This window comes from Drosophila ananassae, chromosome 3L (genome assembly GCF_017639315.1).
Source record: "Drosophila ananassae strain 14024-0371.13 chromosome 3L, ASM1763931v2, whole genome shotgun sequence".
NCBI lineage: Eukaryota > Metazoa > Arthropoda > Insecta > Diptera > Drosophilidae > Drosophila > Drosophila ananassae.
The window spans coordinates 19,414,939-19,434,296 of record NC_057929.1 but is presented as its reverse complement, the minus strand read 5'-3'; the positions used below and the strand labels follow the sequence as shown (position 1 = coordinate 19,434,296).

Here is a 19,358-nt window from a genome sequence, read left to right as displayed (position 1 = left end):
ACATTTTCAAATAGTGCGAGCCATAATAATAAGAAACAATTTTAATTTTTAATCATTTTTATTTGGCTTCTATGGTAAGACTTATGGTTAATCTATTTTTAAGTACAATTTTTTTTTACTTGCTTCTTCGTTTATGATGATCATTGCACCTATCTTCGCCTTAACTCCAATTTAATGCATTCTAATCGTGCGATATAGGCGTTGCAAATAATATACCGAAAAACTACAATACGCGTTATTTGTTATTCACTTCTTTTGATAAACTAAATTCATCACTAACTATTACATTTTGGGCAATAAATATTAAATACATATATATATGTATATCCATTTTATTAAATGTTGATATACAAATGTTATATACACAAATAATCATGAGTAAGTTTTAAATAGCATTATTTTGTAACAATAACCTGTTTCTACGCAAGTTTTAGCTTGTACGACTATTTACAAATGAAAAGAATGGATTCAGAAATAACATGGGAGGCAAAGATTTATAGGCATCAATGATTCGTAGAACGTTTAAAAACCCAGTTTAAATGAGGATATGGCTAAGAAACGACTACAAAACAGCTTGTCTAAGAAAGATTTCTAGACGAGCTATACATATATTGATGCATATTTCATAATATGTGCTTTTTTGCAATCTAACCGAGTCCAACCGCTTCTGTTCAGCTTGTTTCTGGGCCAAATCCGGAGTCGGCACAGGGACTGAGCCGAGGCCCCCAGATTACATTCTCAACGCCTTTTTCTTTTAACTTGAACAGCTGTTAGTCGAGGTTGTGGGGCGGAGTACTGTTTGGACCTCCCAGTATAAAGGATGTGGGACTATGTACCGAAATGCTGTCAAGGTCTAGAACGCCATCCCCCTTCTCTAGGATCCCACTTCCATCCTGCTTCATCATCATACGACGCCATTTAGCGCGAGCGTTTTGAAACCAGACCTGCGAAATACGGTTGTCAGTAAGTAAAAACTATAAATTTATGGAAAAGATCGGCTAAGCCAAGAAATATTCACCTGTAGGACTCTCTTTGGTAATCCTGTTTTTTGCGATAGCTGCTTTAGATCCTTGGCGTCAGGGTTATGATTGATGGCGAAATACGACTTCATAGTTCGTAACTGGTGATGCTTAAAAGAGGTGCGCATTCGTTTTGTCCGCGATGAGGAGCTCATGTGGGATCCCCGGCCGAAGTCAACGTACTCCGTGTTAAGATCTGCAATCAAAATCCCAAAAGTCTTCATGTTATGTCGACTTCTTCACAGTCTTTTCATTTTTACGATTCGGGCCCATAAAAGTAGCATTTGCGTCAATACACCAATGGCGCCAAATTCCAGCTTAAGAGTATCTCAGCTGTGGTACAACCATTAAGAGTCCGACTGCATGCTGCCACTTTTATGTCTCGCATCGCATAAGATTTTATAACCTACCTATGTTCGCGGTGAAGGGCTCAATGTCCTTGGGCTTGCGCTTTCGTGGCCTTCCTTTCTGGCGCGCCGGTTGTGGCAGTCCGGTGATAACATGAGACGCGGGGACGAATATGCCCGTAGGAACAATGCTCCGGCTGGGATCCGAGTGCGGGCTTGAGGAGTCGTTATGTGGCGAGCCGAACTGCGTGTTGTACGGGTAGGAGGCACTCATGCTGGACGAGGCGGCGTCTCCCTCCCGGGCTATACTGTAGTGGGTCCTGTAAGGATAATTGGATTAGTTGCTTTTCTGGCGAACATTGGATAGGCCTTGAGAGTTACCTGCAGTATATAAGCGCATCAATGATGCCGTACTGATCGCCTTTTGTCAACGGCGTGTGGCATACCGTACAACAAAAGCAGTTTACATGAAATACCAGGTTCCGGGCGCGCATTACTAACTCGTTGGAGCTGATGGAGGCCAGGCACCGGGAGCAACGGCGAGTGCCAAAAAAACTAGAAAAAGAAATATGCCATTCGCATTAGCTCACTCAGAATTTGATTTCTTAAGACTAACTTTGCCAAATCATGTGTTATTATATTTTAAAATCAAGCCGATTGCATGCGGTTTTTAAATTCCCCCCACTGAATTACTAATCATACGTTTACTACAAATCCGGACGCACACAGTAGCAGTTCAAGATAATTGATGCTCCATGTTGAGCACGTTGCGACGGAAGGACGGTTCAAAAGGATACCAACACCTACTCATCGAAAATTTGTTGTAGTCATTGCGTGGAGATAATAGCCAGGAATAATGACTACTTTTGCTTTTCAACCAGAGGGGAATGCTGTTTTCTCTTTCGCAAAAGGTAGATGAGACATTACTAGATCCCATACCACCATTGGATAGGGCAGGGGTCTGAAACCCAGGGACACGCGTTTCTGACGACGCAGACGCAGACGACAAATAACACTTAATGTGCGAGACATGCCATTTCTTTGACATTAATCAAAATAATTGGCGCATTTGACTTTAGAAACAGACTCCCTCAGCAGACTCATTCTCACATTACCGAAAGCCCGAGCGGATCCTAGCAGAATCAACTAAAGGGGGCAAGCAGCAGGCACCAGGCCAATTTTAATTTCATACAAATATATCATATTCGTTCGGAGCAAACTTCAAGAGATATCCAAATCCCCATTCCAGAGTGTCGTTCAGCATCTGCATATCGTAGAATTTTGTAGGAAATTGTTTGGGATGTGACGCCGAGATTTTTGTCACATCGCCATGTCGCACATCTTGTCGCTACACCTCTTACCGAACTTTCGCTCAGGTTTCGTCTCGTCTTCAGTCTTTAGTTAGGCCCTACATATACATATAAGTTCTTCGTAGTAAGTTGTACGTATTAGTCTATATGCATGTATGTATGTATGTACGTTCAACGCGGCGCGTAGGTCGGAGGCCTCATAAATAATATTAAACATGAACTTTGAGGACAGCAACGTGGTCGCTGCTACCAACTCATAAAACTGCTCCAGACCTCTGTCTTAGCGGATTCATTCCGAGTCGCCTGCAATGCCCAGAAACGCCCCTGTGTTGCCTTAGGAATCCTACGAGCAAGGGAGAGGGCGCGAGAAAAATGAATTATGATTATTACCATGTAAAAGAGCAGGCGAAATGTCAAAGTGACAACGCCTAATATATGATTATGTTTTCGAGCACTCGAAATCTGATACTCTCACACACATTCTGGACACCGTCTCCCCGTTCCCGATACCGCATCTGTTTAAAAAATCCCCAGCGGCTCCAGTCTTGCTTCAGTCAACTCGGCAGCATTTTCAGTCCCCAACTCTAAGTACGGATTCTGAATTCGCAAGTGTCGACCGCTGAGTAGTAATTCAAAGAAAAACCATGTATCCCAAAAAAAAAAAACAGAAAATAATTATATTTTCCTATATAAATATTTTATATTTTATAATTTTTTTGTAGCATCATTAGTTCGAACACCGAAGATATATATCCAAAATAACCAGATATATATCCGAAGATTGGTCCAGAATTATCAACTCCTTTTAGCGTTGCTATATTTTCTGAAAAATTATCAAACAGGTCGCAAGTGATAAGAACATAATATAAAATCTTTACTTTATTCGATATGATATCTCACGAGCCCGAGGACATATGTAAAAAAAAAAAACAACATACATAATTTTAGTGGAGTCTGAAGGCTTTGAAGATCAGGGAATGCAGATAGTGGAGAAGATGCAAAAGCCTATGACCCGATAGCCACGTATTTAATGCGCTTTCTTGACAACCAGCGAAAAGCCGAGCGGATGGGCAGGTGCGCACTGATAGCGCTGCGAATCGTGGTCAAGTGCCCGTTGCTCCTCTCCGGCCAGTCGCGGCCACTCCATAAGCTGAAGAGTCAGACTGAAACGTCTGAAATCAGTACGGCTGCAATGGGGCGAAGGTTAGACCAAATAGCTGGCCAGCTTTGTTTTGAGGGCGGATGAGTTGAGAGGACGTGCGTTGAGCATGCTGAAGTGTAAACCGACGTGTGGCCCAACTGGGCGCCGCGGGAACTCATGCCCATGTTCGCATCGGGGGCACAGGGGTTCATTTAGTAACAAGGGTCGAGGAACAGGACGTGTTTTGTAACGTGAGAGCGTTTGTAAATGAAGTTTCAAGTGCCGCCCGCTGAGCTCTGGTCTTCCGATTACATATGTATAAGTACATCAGAAATAACAACAGCGGATTTCCCAGACGGCACGCCATCGTCGGTTTGCAGAGCAGTTCCTTCCGCCGGAGTTTGGTTGCTTTGCGTTGAGCAGCGTTTCCCTTTCATTGCATTCCTCACCTTGTTACTCTGTTGGCCGGCAACATTTTTTTCCAGGGTCTCACGAGAACGTTTACCCTGGGTCCTGAAACCCTGCCCCGCGAATTCGGATAGTGCCGGCGTCCCGTGGCGATAATTCGATGCTAGGGAATGCCCAAACTTATACAATAATTATACATATTTGTTTTGTAGTTTTTTGTTTTGACTACCGGTAAGTTTCATTGAGGCGATATTGTTTTGGATCGGTTAAATGCTTTGGAAAATTTGTTGTGTCTTCATAAGGTCATGAGCTAATGGCTTGAAATACCACAACCCCAAATCATAAACTAAGATTTCAAGATTTCTATTAACATTAACAAGAGCATTTGCATTTTTAAGCGTTCTTTAATAGAACTCTTCCGGTTTCCAAGAAACGTTAGCCCATGTCTAATGGATTTGAGACCATAATTTTATAGTTTAGCTGATTAGATTATCGCCCAGTTGTCTGACTTGCTCCGAGGAACGCTTTTCTCTCCTCCGCGTTACCATCAAGAGGCTCTCGCGCATAAATTCGGTGTAAAATGCTTTCTTAAGATGCCCATTAAACATTTTAATTATCGCGGTGCCCTGAATTTATATCGAGTCTTCAGGCCCTAGTCGTTCAAGTGTCCAGATAGCAGCAGAGGAAAGGTTATTTGACGCATTGTGCAGCCAAGCGAGCAACGTGAGAAGCGACGGAGCGAACGAGGAGGGGGCTAAGGCATCGAGGTTCGCAATGCAGAGTCTGTTTACTATAAACCTATAGTTTTGTTATATTTTCTCCAGGTGCTCAGCTTTCAATTGGGCCAATCTTGATTATTAACAGACATAATAATATGTACGAATCTCCGATCCAATTTTGTGTTTTTGCAGAAAAAAGTTGGAAGCTTCTGTTTTTGTTCAACTCATGCAATCTAAAAAATGTAATATGGAATGGCTGAATATATCCCAATGGTATATAACTAAACGATCAGTAAAAGCAGAACTTTTATGATTGTTCAAATAAAAGATATTTTTATATATTTTATTTCACAAAATGTGTCTGTTACTACAATGTCACTTTTACTTAAAAATAATACAAAATCGGACAATAGAAACCGACATTGACCTGAAAGGGTATAAACTTTACCTTATTTCAGTTCGAGAGAGTATGCGTATGTGTACGTTCTTATCGATTAATTTTCAAATGCGATTTTGCCCAGTTTTATGGAGGAACTCCAGACTCATATTATGAGTGGAGCCTACCGTTTGCAGCACTTTGAGGCGGCGAGTAAACATAAAAAGCAGCGTGAGATTGTTAGCTTCAGTCTGAGACTTTTGTCGATTTTTAAGTTCGTCATGAAGAGTTGGCTGTTGTGGTACTGCGCGGTCTTTGCACTTCTTTTATTTAATTAATTTTTTGTGTTTTATAATTCATCTCTTTCTGATGATGGACGATAAAAATATTTTATCGCCAGTCCCACGACTTCGGAAGAGCACTGTCAGTTGATTTTTGCTCAAGCTCTCACTGACCAAAAATAAATTGTGACGCTTCGACGATTTTTAAGCAGTAAGCATTTTATAGTACTCTTCAATAAAAATCTGTGTGTATTTTTCTACAACACTGTTAGTTTGTACCTTTCCGGAGGTAATTTTAGGTGACGACCTGCATGCCTTGGCGTGCGCGAGGAAATTCTATTTTAATTAAAGGGCTGATTTCTCAAGCTTTGAAAAAAACCCAAACTTTCTTAAGAAAAAGTCGTAACATTCCTGGCCACAAGGCGAAACAGGAAAAGATTTGTCTCGTTGCACTAATCAATTTAGGAAGACCTGATGCCATTTTACTTGTACAATGACATTAATCCAATTACTCCGCAACTCAACTACTTTTATTATTGTTGTTGGCAGGGCGAAACTGCAATAGCAAACTGCCTATTCTAGAAGGATAGGCTTATAGATCCATGTAAGCAAATATGTAAATATACTGCCCAGACATTAAGTTTTATCTGATTGCTTGAAAGTTAATTTCGCTTCAACTTTTTACTAGAAAAAACACATTCATCACTTAAGAAACACCAAAGTTGTAAAGTAACAACATGAAACGACTGCTATAGTCTAATCTTCGACACCCACCCCATTTTTTTCTAAAAATGTATTTCTATTTATTTATTTTTTTTACAGGACAAACTTAAATCTATAGTTTATCCGGACTCGGCTGATGATGCTAATCAAGAATATGCCCTGCATATGGCGACGGATATATATGACTTTAATATATGAATATGTTTTATATTTAATTCTGATTCAAGGATTTCCACAGCTTGCCAACTTCGGGCGCAGCCATTGTATATATAATATACCTTTAAGTTAGGTGCTGATCCTCATCAGGAATATACACACTTTATAGGGTGGGAGATGTCTTCTTCATACTTTTGACCAATTGTCTTTGCAATGAGGAGTTGGTTCTAAGAATATCAAAAAAATCTCGAATTAAGAGATTTGGCTTATTCATGTGTATTTCCAACAAAAAACGTGGCGAATATATATGTTCGATTATACCTATTCTAGTATAAATGTATTTCGTAAATATGAACAAAATGTTTGGATTATATCTGCATAATTAAAAACATTCCAAAGCTTTTTTTGTAAAGCTTATTGCATTGACTTTAGAAGAAAAGTTCATCACTAGGTAGTTGCCGCACGTAATTTATGTGATTCATGGCCTTTTGATATTTGGACACACGTAAGCTCCTCTTGTACGCTTTATTTTATTTTTGTTTATGATAACTCAAATGTGCGTCACTCTCTGTTTGACAAAACATGGATTTATTTTATTAGATGGAAATGACGCTTGCAGCGAATTCCAATTCACCCCGCGACCCGTACATAGGGCATAAATTCGGAGCTGCGCAGACACCGCCTCCCCTCTTGTCATATTTGACATCTTTGGTATAAATCAACGGGAAATGTGGGAACGGTGGGGGACGAGCCACTACGGGACCCAATGTGATTAATAACGCCGAGCATCAGTAGAGTCAGTAGAAGCAGGGCGGCCGCCATGGAAAAACCGCCGGAATGAAACGAAATGAAACATTACGGCGGAATGGATTGTGTATGACTTGACATGGTGACCGCCAAGCGCATCCCGCACCCCCATTTTCGGGCCGGGATCTGTCTGCGCGAGTGCCATCGGTGCCAGCAGTTCCAACGATTTCAACGGAGCGAAGCGATAGCGCCGATGGAGACGGGAATCTGCCCCGCCATTGCCGGCAGCCTCTCGCACCAGAAGGCGCAGATAGTACGACCCTGTTCCAGATCAAGGCACCATCGGAATGGGCCTCGGCCGGAGGCACTTGCTGACTCCCGATCCGACTATCATGCTGAGTATTTTGAAATATGAAGCGGTAATAAATGTCACAAGAATCATTTGGGAGGAAATGCGAGTGACGGGCGTGACTGGTATGGGATTTATGGCGCACCGAAAGTTAAAAAAGGCGCATTCAAAAGTTGAAAGTGGCTGAGAATGTAAAGGTTATTCGATTCCCTAACAGGTGCAGACATTTTCCTTGCCTATTGCATCCTCGCATCGATGGCCGGAACAAAATTCTCTTTTTTGTGAATTCACTGCTCCTGGCGCAGTAATTATTTAAAAGTTAACTGCACCCCGAAATTTTGATTAATTATAACCGGATCCAATGCATTTTGTTGCTCTCAGTGAAGAGTTTTCGCGTGATAGTTGCGGCGCGTGAAATCACATTGCTTATGCGGCAAACTCGACTGGTGGCTTGCGGGAATCACGGACTGACGAACGGCCGCGGCAAACCACCCAGGCGAAGAGTGTCAGCAAAGCTTCACATCTCAGACCTAAACTCATAGCCCAGCTAGCGTGCAGCGTTCTTAGGCGTATTGAGCGTTCTTGAGAATACGACGAAAAGCAAACAGCAGAACACACGCAGGGCCACTCAGGCTGGGGTGCTCCGATGGGCGGGCGGGCAAATTTACGGACGGCGGACGATCAAGGTACTGCCGTCTCCGTTGCGGTCTGCTTCTTCTTGCATTCCAATTCGCGATCGCGTTCACATTCGCACGAGCTCAGCCTTCGCACAGTGGTGCAAAACAATGCCAGGTAGCACATGCATAAATACTTCACTCGCGTGTTTAGAAATCATTTTCTAGTCAATGTCGTGGCATGCAGTTGCGGGTTTATCTGATTCATCAGGCCCATGGTTCGGTTTCTCAACAGTTTCTAAGATTCTGAAGGAGATTTCCGCCACCAATACTTCTCGAATAAAATTTTCTGAATGGAGCTGGTATTGGATTGGCGTTTGCTTACCTATAATAATCGTTTTTGCAATAAATGTTGCCGTCACGTGAATAGCAAGACGATTCCCGTTCCAGCGGTTGTCGGCAGGCGTAGCACTGCAAGCAACTAGCGTGCCATCGTTTTTCCACGGCGGAGAGGTAGAAGCGATCCTGTGAAAAGACCAAAATATAATTCGTCAATTCCAAATTTTAATTTTTCAGCACCTACAAAACTCGCCAAATCAACTAAGGAAGCCTTTTGGTATGCTTAGCTATTGATTGCACGAGAAGACATTAACATCTATGTGGGTACTCGTACCAAGTACATTGTATTTGTGTGATGTAAATAGCAGGAAGAGGGAATGATCTGCGACTCCATTAATATATATATATATATTCACTCGATCAGTATTAACAGCCGAGTCTGTCCGCCTGTGTGATCAGTGACTATAAGATAAAAAGCTATAAGAATTTGCTCCTATAATACCCAAGGAGTGAAAGTTTGTTTAGAATTTATGCCAGGGTCCCCTCCCGCCCCTTTTTATTGCGTTAGTTAGGAAAGAATTTGGGAAAAGCTAAACAATACCTATAGATATAGATATATAGGGGAAAAAAAATTCAACAAAATCGGCTGATTTTTAGTTATAGACATTACCCTTCTATACTGACTTTTTTCATTTTTGACCGCGTGTATCTCGGAGACTATAAGAGATACAGCTATGAGAATTAATTTGTCAAGGATACTTCAATTAAATATTTATAAAAAAGAAAGGGTGCGGGTGGAAGAAAAGAGCACCGAATGTAATATAGTCGGGAAACTCGAGGTTTTATCATTTCCGATCACTAAGTTATATTAGGCTATAGGAACTGCATTATTTTGCTCCAAATGAAATGTGTATTAAAATTATAAAATCAAAAACACCAAAGTTGTATCATTTCCTTATGAAATTTGGTAGATTAGTTAGTAGAGTAAGTCCCAATTCAATCAGTTATATGGCAGCTATAGGATATAGTCTACCGATCCCGACCGTTCCGACTTATATTCCGCTTGCAATTAAAAAAGGATGTGTGCAAAGTCAACTCATAGCTTTAAAACTGATACTAGTTTGGTTAGAACCAGAAAGACAGACGGGCCGACGGACATGCTTCTATCGACTCAGGAGATGATCCTGATCAAGAATATACATATTTAATTGGGTAGGAGATGATTCCTTCATTGCGCTGGATACTTTTGACCAAAATTATTATACCCTCTACAAGAGTATAAATATAAAGGCGGCCAAAATTAACATATACTGCAAGGCTATATTAAATATATGTATACCCGAATATAATCACGACGCAAACACTTACCTGTATTTGCCGGCCACATCCAGCACATTCATCGAGGTTTCGCGTTATTTTGCTATCGTTGGTGGACTCTGGACTACTGGGCGGCCCAAATGGTTCAGTTTTGAATGATATGCCCGACGTTGTCTCATCACTGATCTCCGTGCAGTCAGTGCGACTGCGACTGATCGAGAATTTGGCCGTGGAGTCTTCAAAAGTGGCTCGATCGGCGGTTTCATAACTAAGAAAAAGGCAAAAGCTTAGATATGTATTATCTACATTTTCGTTGGAGTGTGGAAAATACCTTCTGAATGACTCGGTGTTGTATGCATTGCCGAAAGGCTTTGTACTGTGATCACAAATATCTGGACACGAGGATGAGGAGCATGTGCGGAACAAAGGATGATTGGTACTTGCACCTGCAGCACTGCCACAGTGGTTGCTCCCTTGATGTGCTACAGGTGGTGTTGGACTTTTTTCCCTTGCGCCGGGCCCAAGAAATCTTGCGCTCTGCTGCTGCAATAATAAAAATTAAGAAAGTTGTTAAAAACGCCACTATTTTTTTTTACTATAAAATAAATGTAGTGGTAAAAACAAAAATCAAATAAAGGATGTGTGGACTAATAAATGGTGCATATAATTCTCAATGACAAAAGCGGCACAGCCAAAGGAAAGGCAAAAGTTCGTTTCAATTAGGAGCAGAATATTTTTGCGTAATTCCAAGAAAAAGATTCGCGACATTGAGAATTGTGAACATGTGAAGAAAATGCAGGAAGGAAACCAAAGTAGCTACTGTTGCAACAAAACTCATTCCATTCCATCCCACTTCACCTCTTCTCCCAGCATGCGCATCATGTCCCCAAGCTCATCCATTGAGGAGCACACTAATTTCCAGCTTTTTAAAGCAGCAGATCCCTTTATCCCCCGCGGGGATCCAGCCGTCGAGCCACTCTCCTCCACGGTGCATCAGTTTACTTATTTTTGATTAATTAGTAGAAAATAGATTACAACTGGTGCCTCTCCTTCTACTCCTTGCTACACACCAGTTCTTTCACTTCGCCAGCGAATATTGTGTAGATTTTGGGGAAAATATCATTTAATAAAATGAGATCCGAGCATAAGTCCATACCGTGCGGAAAAACGCTTATAATTGAAACTTACGCACAAGCTTATACTCGATATTAGTTCGAACTAAATTTTTGTTGAATGGCAAGCCTCGTTTCAGGTATCGCATACTTCTTGTGCAATGAAAACAACTTATGCAAATTAACATAAGTTAATGTCTTAGGCTTAGAAGTGCAACTGCAGAAATTTTATTTGTTTAAAATTGAACGAAATAAATCAGCTGGTAAACTAAATTGATTAGGAAGGGGTCTTATCATCAAGAAATGTATGGACATCGTATTACCTAGATAGTAATATTATGACCATTTAGATTGGAAGACTATTGAAGCATTTTTGAAGCAAGAACAAGAACAGTTAAAATAAACATGTATTAAGCAGATTATATTTAGGTACAATTTAGAGAGTGTACCCGAAATTGTTGTGCAGATTTACTTTTTATAAATATAAGTGGATAAAGCATTTGATTGTAACTTCGTGCAGAAATTAACTTAGGCACTTCAGGTAACTTCAGATTGTAAAAAACATTAGAATATATTATATACGTGCATACACACTTGTATACATTATAATATAACAAGAAAGGAAAGCTAACTTCGGGCGGAGCCGAAGTTTATATACCCTTGCAGTTCAGTTGCAGTCCGCTAGGTGGCGCCACGCATCTTATATTATTAGATATATAGCGGATCGTATATAGTTGGCCGATCCTTATGAAACTTGGAAAATCGAATTATTTTGCCAAAAGAGGAATCCATTGAAACTCCCATCCTTCTAACTTGAAAAACAACGAAGTTATAGCATTTCCGATCAATCAGTTATATGACAGCTATAGGATATAGTCGACCGATCCCGGCCGTTCCGACTTACATATATACTGCCTGCAAAGGAAAGAAGGGTGTGTGCAAAGTTTCAACTCGATAGCTTTAAAACTGAGAGACTAGTTTGCGTAGAAACAGACAGACGGACAGACGGACCGACGGACAGACGGACATGCTCATATCGACTCAGGAGGTGATCCTGATCAAGAATATATATACTTTATAGGGTCGGAGATGTCTCCTTCACTGCGTTGCACACTTTTGACCAAAATTATAATACCCTCTGCAAGGGTATAAAAACAAGACAAAGGGCAAGCTAACTGTACGCGGAGGCAAAGCTTATAGGTTCTTTTATTTAAATGGCGGTATGTATGGTAACATATTTCTTAGTAACGGACTTAGTAACTACCAAACCAATTTCTTATGAATCGAAATTTTAAAAAAGTTCATGCTTATATGTGCACAAGTATGAAAGTTATGATATATCCGGTCGTTTTGTGTGAAGAACATTCGTATTCTTCAAGGAATATTATTCTTCTTCATTAGATTTCAAATTTGATTTTCTAATCCAGATTTTTGAAGTTTAAAATTTTTTTACCCTTTACTTAATTCGTAATTACATGGGTATATTATATTCGTGTGAATATATGAGAAAGAATGATCTCCGACCCCACAAAGTAAGATATGTTACTCGTGATTAGAATTAATAGCCGAGTCGGACTATTTTTCGACGTTCAATAGTCTTTTTATTCTGCTTCCCTACTGGATTGATTGAGACGTAAAAAATTGTTTTAAATCTATAATTTTAAATGGTCATACAAGTGTGGGGGGAAACGGTGAGTACCGGGTATCATATATAAATTAAAATTGACTATAGTCTTGTTTATTGAAATAATATTAATGAATCGACTATTCAAATTGAAGACATATAAAAAAATTAATTGTTAGTCCTACGCTTTTTCTAAAAAATATAACAATTGTTTTATTCTTGATTTATTGAGAATCTGCGTATACATATGTATACTACTTCCTTTATATCAACACAATTATTGAAGAAAGGATGCCCTTACCAGTTTAATCGATTTGATTCCAAAGTGCAAACTTTTACTGCTAAATTTAATTTAAAAATGTATGTATGTTGTAAATTTATGTTGTGTGAAAATAATTGCAGCCAAAGTTTCATACTTTAAAATCAGAATTAATTTAATAGTAATCGAAGTGGCTTAGTACACAAGATCTAAGGGCTTTAATTTTCCTTGAAACGACTCTATTTATGAACTCGAGAATTGCACCAATCAAAATATTTAATTCTTTTCTGAAACTTAGTTTCTTTATTTGTGGTTATTATAGTTCATGATATAATTTTCTTTAAACAAAAAGTAGCCATCTATATACGATATACATCTTCTTATTTCGAAGATAAACAATTGTTTTACATTAAACTTACATTAAATCGGTAGTCCCAGGTAAAAACAAAAAAATTGTATTAATAATAATATCAAGAAAATGTTCTGTTTTATAAGCTTTAATTTAGGTAATTAAGAATCATATCACTCCAATTGGACCTTTATGATATAAGAGGAAGAAAATTTCCAAAATTCAAACGCTTAAAGAACCATCGATTTATGAATTATTATTTAAGTTTTAAATATAAATTTAATTAGGATTTGATGTTGTTATTATTTTGTTTGTGCAATCCTAAATATTACATTCAGGCGTGCCCCTGAAAAGTTAAGGTATCAATAATTGAAACAACATTTAGTTTAATCGAACATAAAGTATTGAAATTTTACTTGAACTCAATTAATTAAAAACAAAAACGGAAAGCTAGCTTTGGGCGGAGCCGAAGTTGATAAACCCAAGCAGTTAAGTGGCAGTTCATATTAAACAATATTCACTTATCGGATTGTATCGGCAAATATCTTATAACTATCCTAAAATATTCATTCTTATAAATGAATTTTGGAAAGGTGTAAAAATCGATCAATATTTTTAACTGTTCATTCCATTTTAAAAAAACAGTGGACAGATCCTACAGTACAGGACAATACGGATCCCATTGGAACATGAACCATTTATATGCTAAAAACAAGTTTTTTTTTTAATTATAAAGTTCACAATAAAAAAAAAATGTGCTGGCCTTTGCCAAAATATACTGATAGTGGGAATTTCAAATACATACATATATGTACATATACTCACATTTACATATTATCTTTTCATAGGAATTTAAAAAAATCGATGTTCCTTTTTTAGCGATAATACTGCAAAAAGTAATGTGACGACACAGAGTTCTGTGACCCAAGCGAATGGAAAAATCAAAGAATCTGACCAACAGAAGCAAACTAAATCTGAATTCTGGGAAATATGTATTGAATGGAACTGAGGAGGCTTTTCTTATCTATAGAGTGGAACTGCGGCTATGGCCTCTGCCCAGACATTACATTATCTTCGAGACAGGACAAACTTAGGCATGCGGAGGGCAGTTGTCTAATCTGGAATAAAACTGATAACTCACATTAACCCTGGCTGGAACGGTTATAAATAAAAAATTAATCAGCATTCTCATCCAAAGTAATGCGGAATTCTACCCAATCGTTTTAGTCAAACATTTTAAATTAAGGGGGAACTCACAGTCACAGAACTTACCCAATGCATCACAGGGCGCTCCTCGGTGCAGACGCCCATGTGCGTCTTTTGGGATGACACGAGGTCTATTTCCAAGGATGAGGTCAGTCGGGCGTCTTATGTTTACGGTAAGACGTTTTGCTTAGTCGGGTGCACCTTGTGCCACCTGAGAAAGACAATCCTGGGTAATCCTTTGTGCTTTGGTATTGGGATTTCCTTTATGCGGATTCAAAGTAACACTGGGAACACTGGTCGCTGCCTTATGAATACTACTGCCAATTGGCACTTGATTTACGATCGCGTCGGTTACCAAGAAGCATCTTATATCACGGAATTGGTCATTTTATGGGCACCTTTTTGGGGACTCGAGTTGGAGGCTGCATCGATATTATTTTATAAATATTTATTTTACCGATTCTTCTTTATTTTACTTCGTTTCAGAATCAAGGTAATTTAAGGAACATTAGGATCACACATAAGCACAACGGAACATTCACTGAAACACTTGACTCTGCAGCAGGTAGGATGATGGAGATGATTAGGTGTCCTCACTGTCCAAACGTACTGTCCAAAACGTAAACCGATATGAGCCGATTTTGGACGGCGAAAAAGAGCGGACAGCGGCAAGCGACTGAAAATGACACCGGTTGCAACGCCAGCGGCAGAGCAGGCAGAGATCCCAATAAATTTATTATGCCATTAATTTATGAGTCTGCACTCAGATCCAAATTGAGTGGTATTATTCTACTATTTTAGGGTCGGCATGCTGCATCAGTCTGGCTATTCGGACCTTTCCCAGGGTATTCTATGGCAATCCGAGATACTTGCTACTGATAAGGCTTACGAGGAGGTTTCGGCAACGATCGTCAACTCCTTTGAGGCGGTTGTCGCCGCCGACTGATAGCTCAATCCAAGTCCGCCGGTACGCTCCAATAGTCGCGGACGAATTCACACAATTAAGTCACAGACGCCCAAGCCTGGGGCTGCTCTTGCTGTTCACGTATTGCCGCTCACGTATTTATATGTACGACCCGAACTCGACTTCACTCGCATTCAATCCGCACCGGTCTGCTGAGACACGCGAAGACAACCACTCGGCAAAGCTGCGTAACTGGGAATGTTTGAATGTTTGCCAGAACCCGACCTAAGCGCCAGCAGCCGATACGTAAACCCTCCCCGTGGGCGCGTTTGTATTCGTGTTTGTGTATGCGCACACCTTTGGAACTGTGACTCTTGCTGCCCCGTTCCTACTCGCACTGGGGCGCGGGTGCTCTCTCTGTGGCAAATGGCGGCGTTCTCAGCTGATTGTGCCTGTATGCTGTGCTCGCTCTGACGCACAGTTACTGGCGCAAGAGGGCGTGGTATTACTCCCCCACCCACTCTCCTAACACGGAGGGGATTGGGTACGATGGCTGCTGCCAAAGATGAATAATGCAACGGCAGCACTCAACAGAAACAGAAGCAAAGCGGCAAATGTGGATAAGCAGCGGCGGAGGTGGTGGTCGGTATTTTTGGATGGAATAGAAATGGAAATGGATCTGGACTTGGAGTCGGATCTTGAGCCCGTGACAGAAATTTTGCACCGCTAAGATATGTATGTTCGTACAACATCTGTGTATTTATATATGCCTGTATGTACTTATGTATGCATAAGTGAACGATGTACGTCCTTCCAAGCAGTGCAGCGCACACGTAGACCCCACACTCGTTGCGGGCTCCATTTTTCCGTTTGTTAATATTGTTGCTGCTCCCTTTGACATTTTTGTTGCCTTGCTGATGCTTGGGGATGTGTACTACTACCTTATCCGGCACCGGCGACCACCGCCCACAGATGGTAACAGAAAGAAACTTTTAAGAAAATCGAGCAGGTTTTATTTATTCTCATTTTGCTGAGCCCTTTTTCTATTTTTTTGTTTACTTCTTCCTTTTGGCATTAAGGTTGATTCAAGCCGTCTCGCTTATCGTTTCGGTTCTGGCCGCTTTGAAATCTCTGACGAGACGGGGTTGATTCGAAGAAAGTCTATTGGGCGTAGGCGGAGAGTATGTGGGCGAATAATTTTTTTTTGGGAATATGGTATCCACACGACAATTTTTTATCATTTGATACAACAGAAATACATATAAAACAAAAGTCATCAGGGCAATTGCTTAATATTTAAACTAACCTATGTTTTAAAAGGCTTTTACAACTAAAAACCACGTATGTATGTATGTACAAAAAAAAAACAAATGAAAGGCTTAATAAATAGTTTTTTATAAGCTCTTGCATTGGTGCAAATATGGATTTTGGGTAATTTTTCATTTTTACGATATTTAAAAAATAGCACTCGCATGGGACACCAAACGGAAATGGCTTCTGAGGTCAACCAGTTCAAACGCCAATTTTATCGAATCCAGAGCAGTATTTAAATAAAACTAATTTTAAACTTTGATGCTTCTCAAAACTGGATATGATTTTTTTTTTTAATTCAATTTAAAGTAAATTGTGGCGTTGCACGATTTCCATGAACTTATTTGTTAAATATCTGTTAACTGAACAACTTTTTCACTGTTTTTGAATTTTACTCCTCTTGTAAACATCTTATAAGGAGATTTGGTATAAACTTATACTTGGTATAAACTTAAAACTGCAAAATGAAATGTTTGCGATGCGAAATCTTTAAATGAGTAGCTAAAGGATTTTAATTCAGTGGCGTAGATAGCTTTTTGATATGGGGGGGATATGACTCAGAATAATATCCTGTTTTTTTGTAAGTTTTATTTTACACTGCGATAATAATCCGCAATCTGCGATAATAATAATAATAATGCTGTACTGCACAGTCATCGCGTAAAAATGTGTTTCTTTTTCAATTTTGAGATTATATCATCTTATAATTCTCAGACCCAAGGGGGGGGATTGATCCCCCTGATCCCCCCCCCCCCCCCCCCCCCTATCTACGCTACTGTTTTAATTTTTCAATGCACGGTGCAATATTTCCAAGAAAAAACAACGGGTTCGTGCTATAAAACTATTGTATAAGGAAAGTTAAACATTTGCCTCGATTTTCGATGTTTCGATGATATTAAACATAATATTTTTCGGTTCCATTTTCTGGAAATGCCCATATGTACATATATACATATTCCATTAAATTCCATATATATGTACATTCCATTCAATTTTGCTTGCTTTTGCGTCAAATGTATGCACATATGTATACATCAGTATGCTAGGACCAGTTTACATTTACTGGACACTGCATTAAAACAATCCCAAAAAATTCAATTTCAGATTGAGTAACATTTCCTGAATAGATTAAGGGAGAACCTGGCATTAAAATCTTTGCCAAATTTAATGTTTTCATTTTTGACAAAAAATATAGTTGCTTGGGACTTTTCTTGATGGCTTTTGGAAAGTTTTAATAAGTTACTTATTATATAATATTTTATAATTTATTACCTGATTTTTTAGAAATACTTGCTCTTTAAAATTTTTATTTTATTTGGTATGAGTTTGGATCTGTATGTTACTTATTTTTGTACTAATATTTTGGACACTACAAGATGGAGTAACGGAGCTGTTATCCCACTTCAGCAGCTAAGTATACACATATGTATTAACATCTATGTGTACATATGACGTAAAGGTTCCCATATTCAGTCAGCACATATTCCCATATGGCTTATGCCATACTGGGCCAACTTGTCTTTTGGCTTCAATTTACGAATCCGCTTTTTGTTTGGCAATGCACTGAGGATTTTAATTTAGAGGTTCTCCCAAAATATTCACAGGTGGAAGGAAAGGATTGATTTTTAGTGTGTCCTTCAGTTGTTCATATTTTGTATTCGAAAGCATAGGACAGATTTTATTAAGTTTACCAAAGCCTAATATCGGATTTTCAAATTGACATAACTACCGTTCTGATTTACGCTCACTCCCACTGCAGCAGTTTTCGTTGTGTTCTTTGCAATGGTTTGTAGGGCATAAACACCCCACACCCTCGCCACACCAACCCACACTCCCCACTCCCCCACCCAATCAACCCACTCACTCGCACCCCTGTGCAATCCGGCCTTTGTCTCTCACCCTTCACTCCCGTCTGAACCTTTCTACGCACACAAAGCTGCTACAGCACCAACAAATAAAACAGCACACCGCACTCCAAGTGAAACGTAAACTTTGACAAGCATTCCCATGCGGAGGAGGGATTGGACAGAAGGCTGTGGGCACGGAAAAGAGACAAAGGGACAGAGAAGCACCATGGCTTACGTAGTGTTTCTGCGAAGTTTCAACGCGAAAATGTTTTTATGTTTCTTTATGCAAGGCGCTGGCAAAAGGATTTCTAACGTACCCCCAACACCCAACCGTTCACCTCTGTCGACTACTCCTTGCCACTTTCTACCATAGAAGCTAAATAGACAGAAAATTGTACACAATATTCTCAGTTTGCATTTTTCAATTCGTTGCCTAGCATCATTGACTGAAAGGCTGAAAGGCAAAGAACATGTGCGATGAGTGGCAGTGCCGCTTAGGCCCTGGTGCTCCAGACTCTTTCTCCCTGTAAAGGACCAGCTCAGTTAAAACGGGGTTGTTCTAATTTAAATGTTGGGATCAAAATGCTGTGCTTTCTGCATGTCACATTGGGGGTTGAATGGGCGGCGCACAGTGTCTTGTCGAAGCACGTTTTTTGGTTATCTAAGACTACCTGATTTCCGCGTAACTTTTTGGCGACCATCGAAAATAATAACTTCACCCGGTGTCCGGTCACTGTCAGAATGGCTTCGTTCCAAACCCATAAATGCTACCTATGCACTGAAAATCGACAATAGAATCGATAAGCCCACAGAGACTTACATATTTTTTATATACATATATCACAGAGACCAATTTGATGTAAAACAAGGAAGGAAAGCTAAATTCGTGCGGGACGGAAA

The 19,358-nt window shown here is 39.7% G+C and overlaps 1 protein-coding gene and 1 long non-coding RNA gene across 3 annotated transcripts in view; one reads left to right on the top strand and one right to left on the bottom strand.

Annotated features, from left to right (window-relative positions):
* Nucleotides 1-39: 39 nt before the first annotated feature.
* On the bottom strand, nucleotides 40-14,602 carry LOC6496678 (protein apterous). Its single transcript, XM_014908428.3, has 8 exons — nucleotides 14,463-14,602; nucleotides 10,178-10,389; nucleotides 9,898-10,114; nucleotides 8,576-8,715; nucleotides 1,748-1,921; nucleotides 1,430-1,686; nucleotides 1,019-1,215; nucleotides 40-944 (listed from the first exon to the last, which is right to left on the bottom strand). The coding sequence occupies exons 1-8, from the start codon at nucleotides 14,499-14,501 to the stop codon at nucleotides 771-773; spliced, it is 1,410 nt and encodes a 469-aa protein (XP_014763914.1). The 5' UTR covers nucleotides 14,502-14,602; the 3' UTR covers nucleotides 40-770.
* Nucleotides 14,437-19,358, top strand: part of LOC123257271 — a 28,764-nt gene continuing 23,842 nt past the window's right edge. For both annotated transcript variants that reach the window (XR_006507292.1, XR_006507293.1), the window contains exons 1-2: nucleotides 14,437-14,569; nucleotides 14,883-16,035. This is a non-coding gene — a long non-coding RNA (uncharacterized LOC123257271). The remainder of the gene's footprint in view (nucleotides 14,570-14,882; nucleotides 16,036-19,358) is intronic.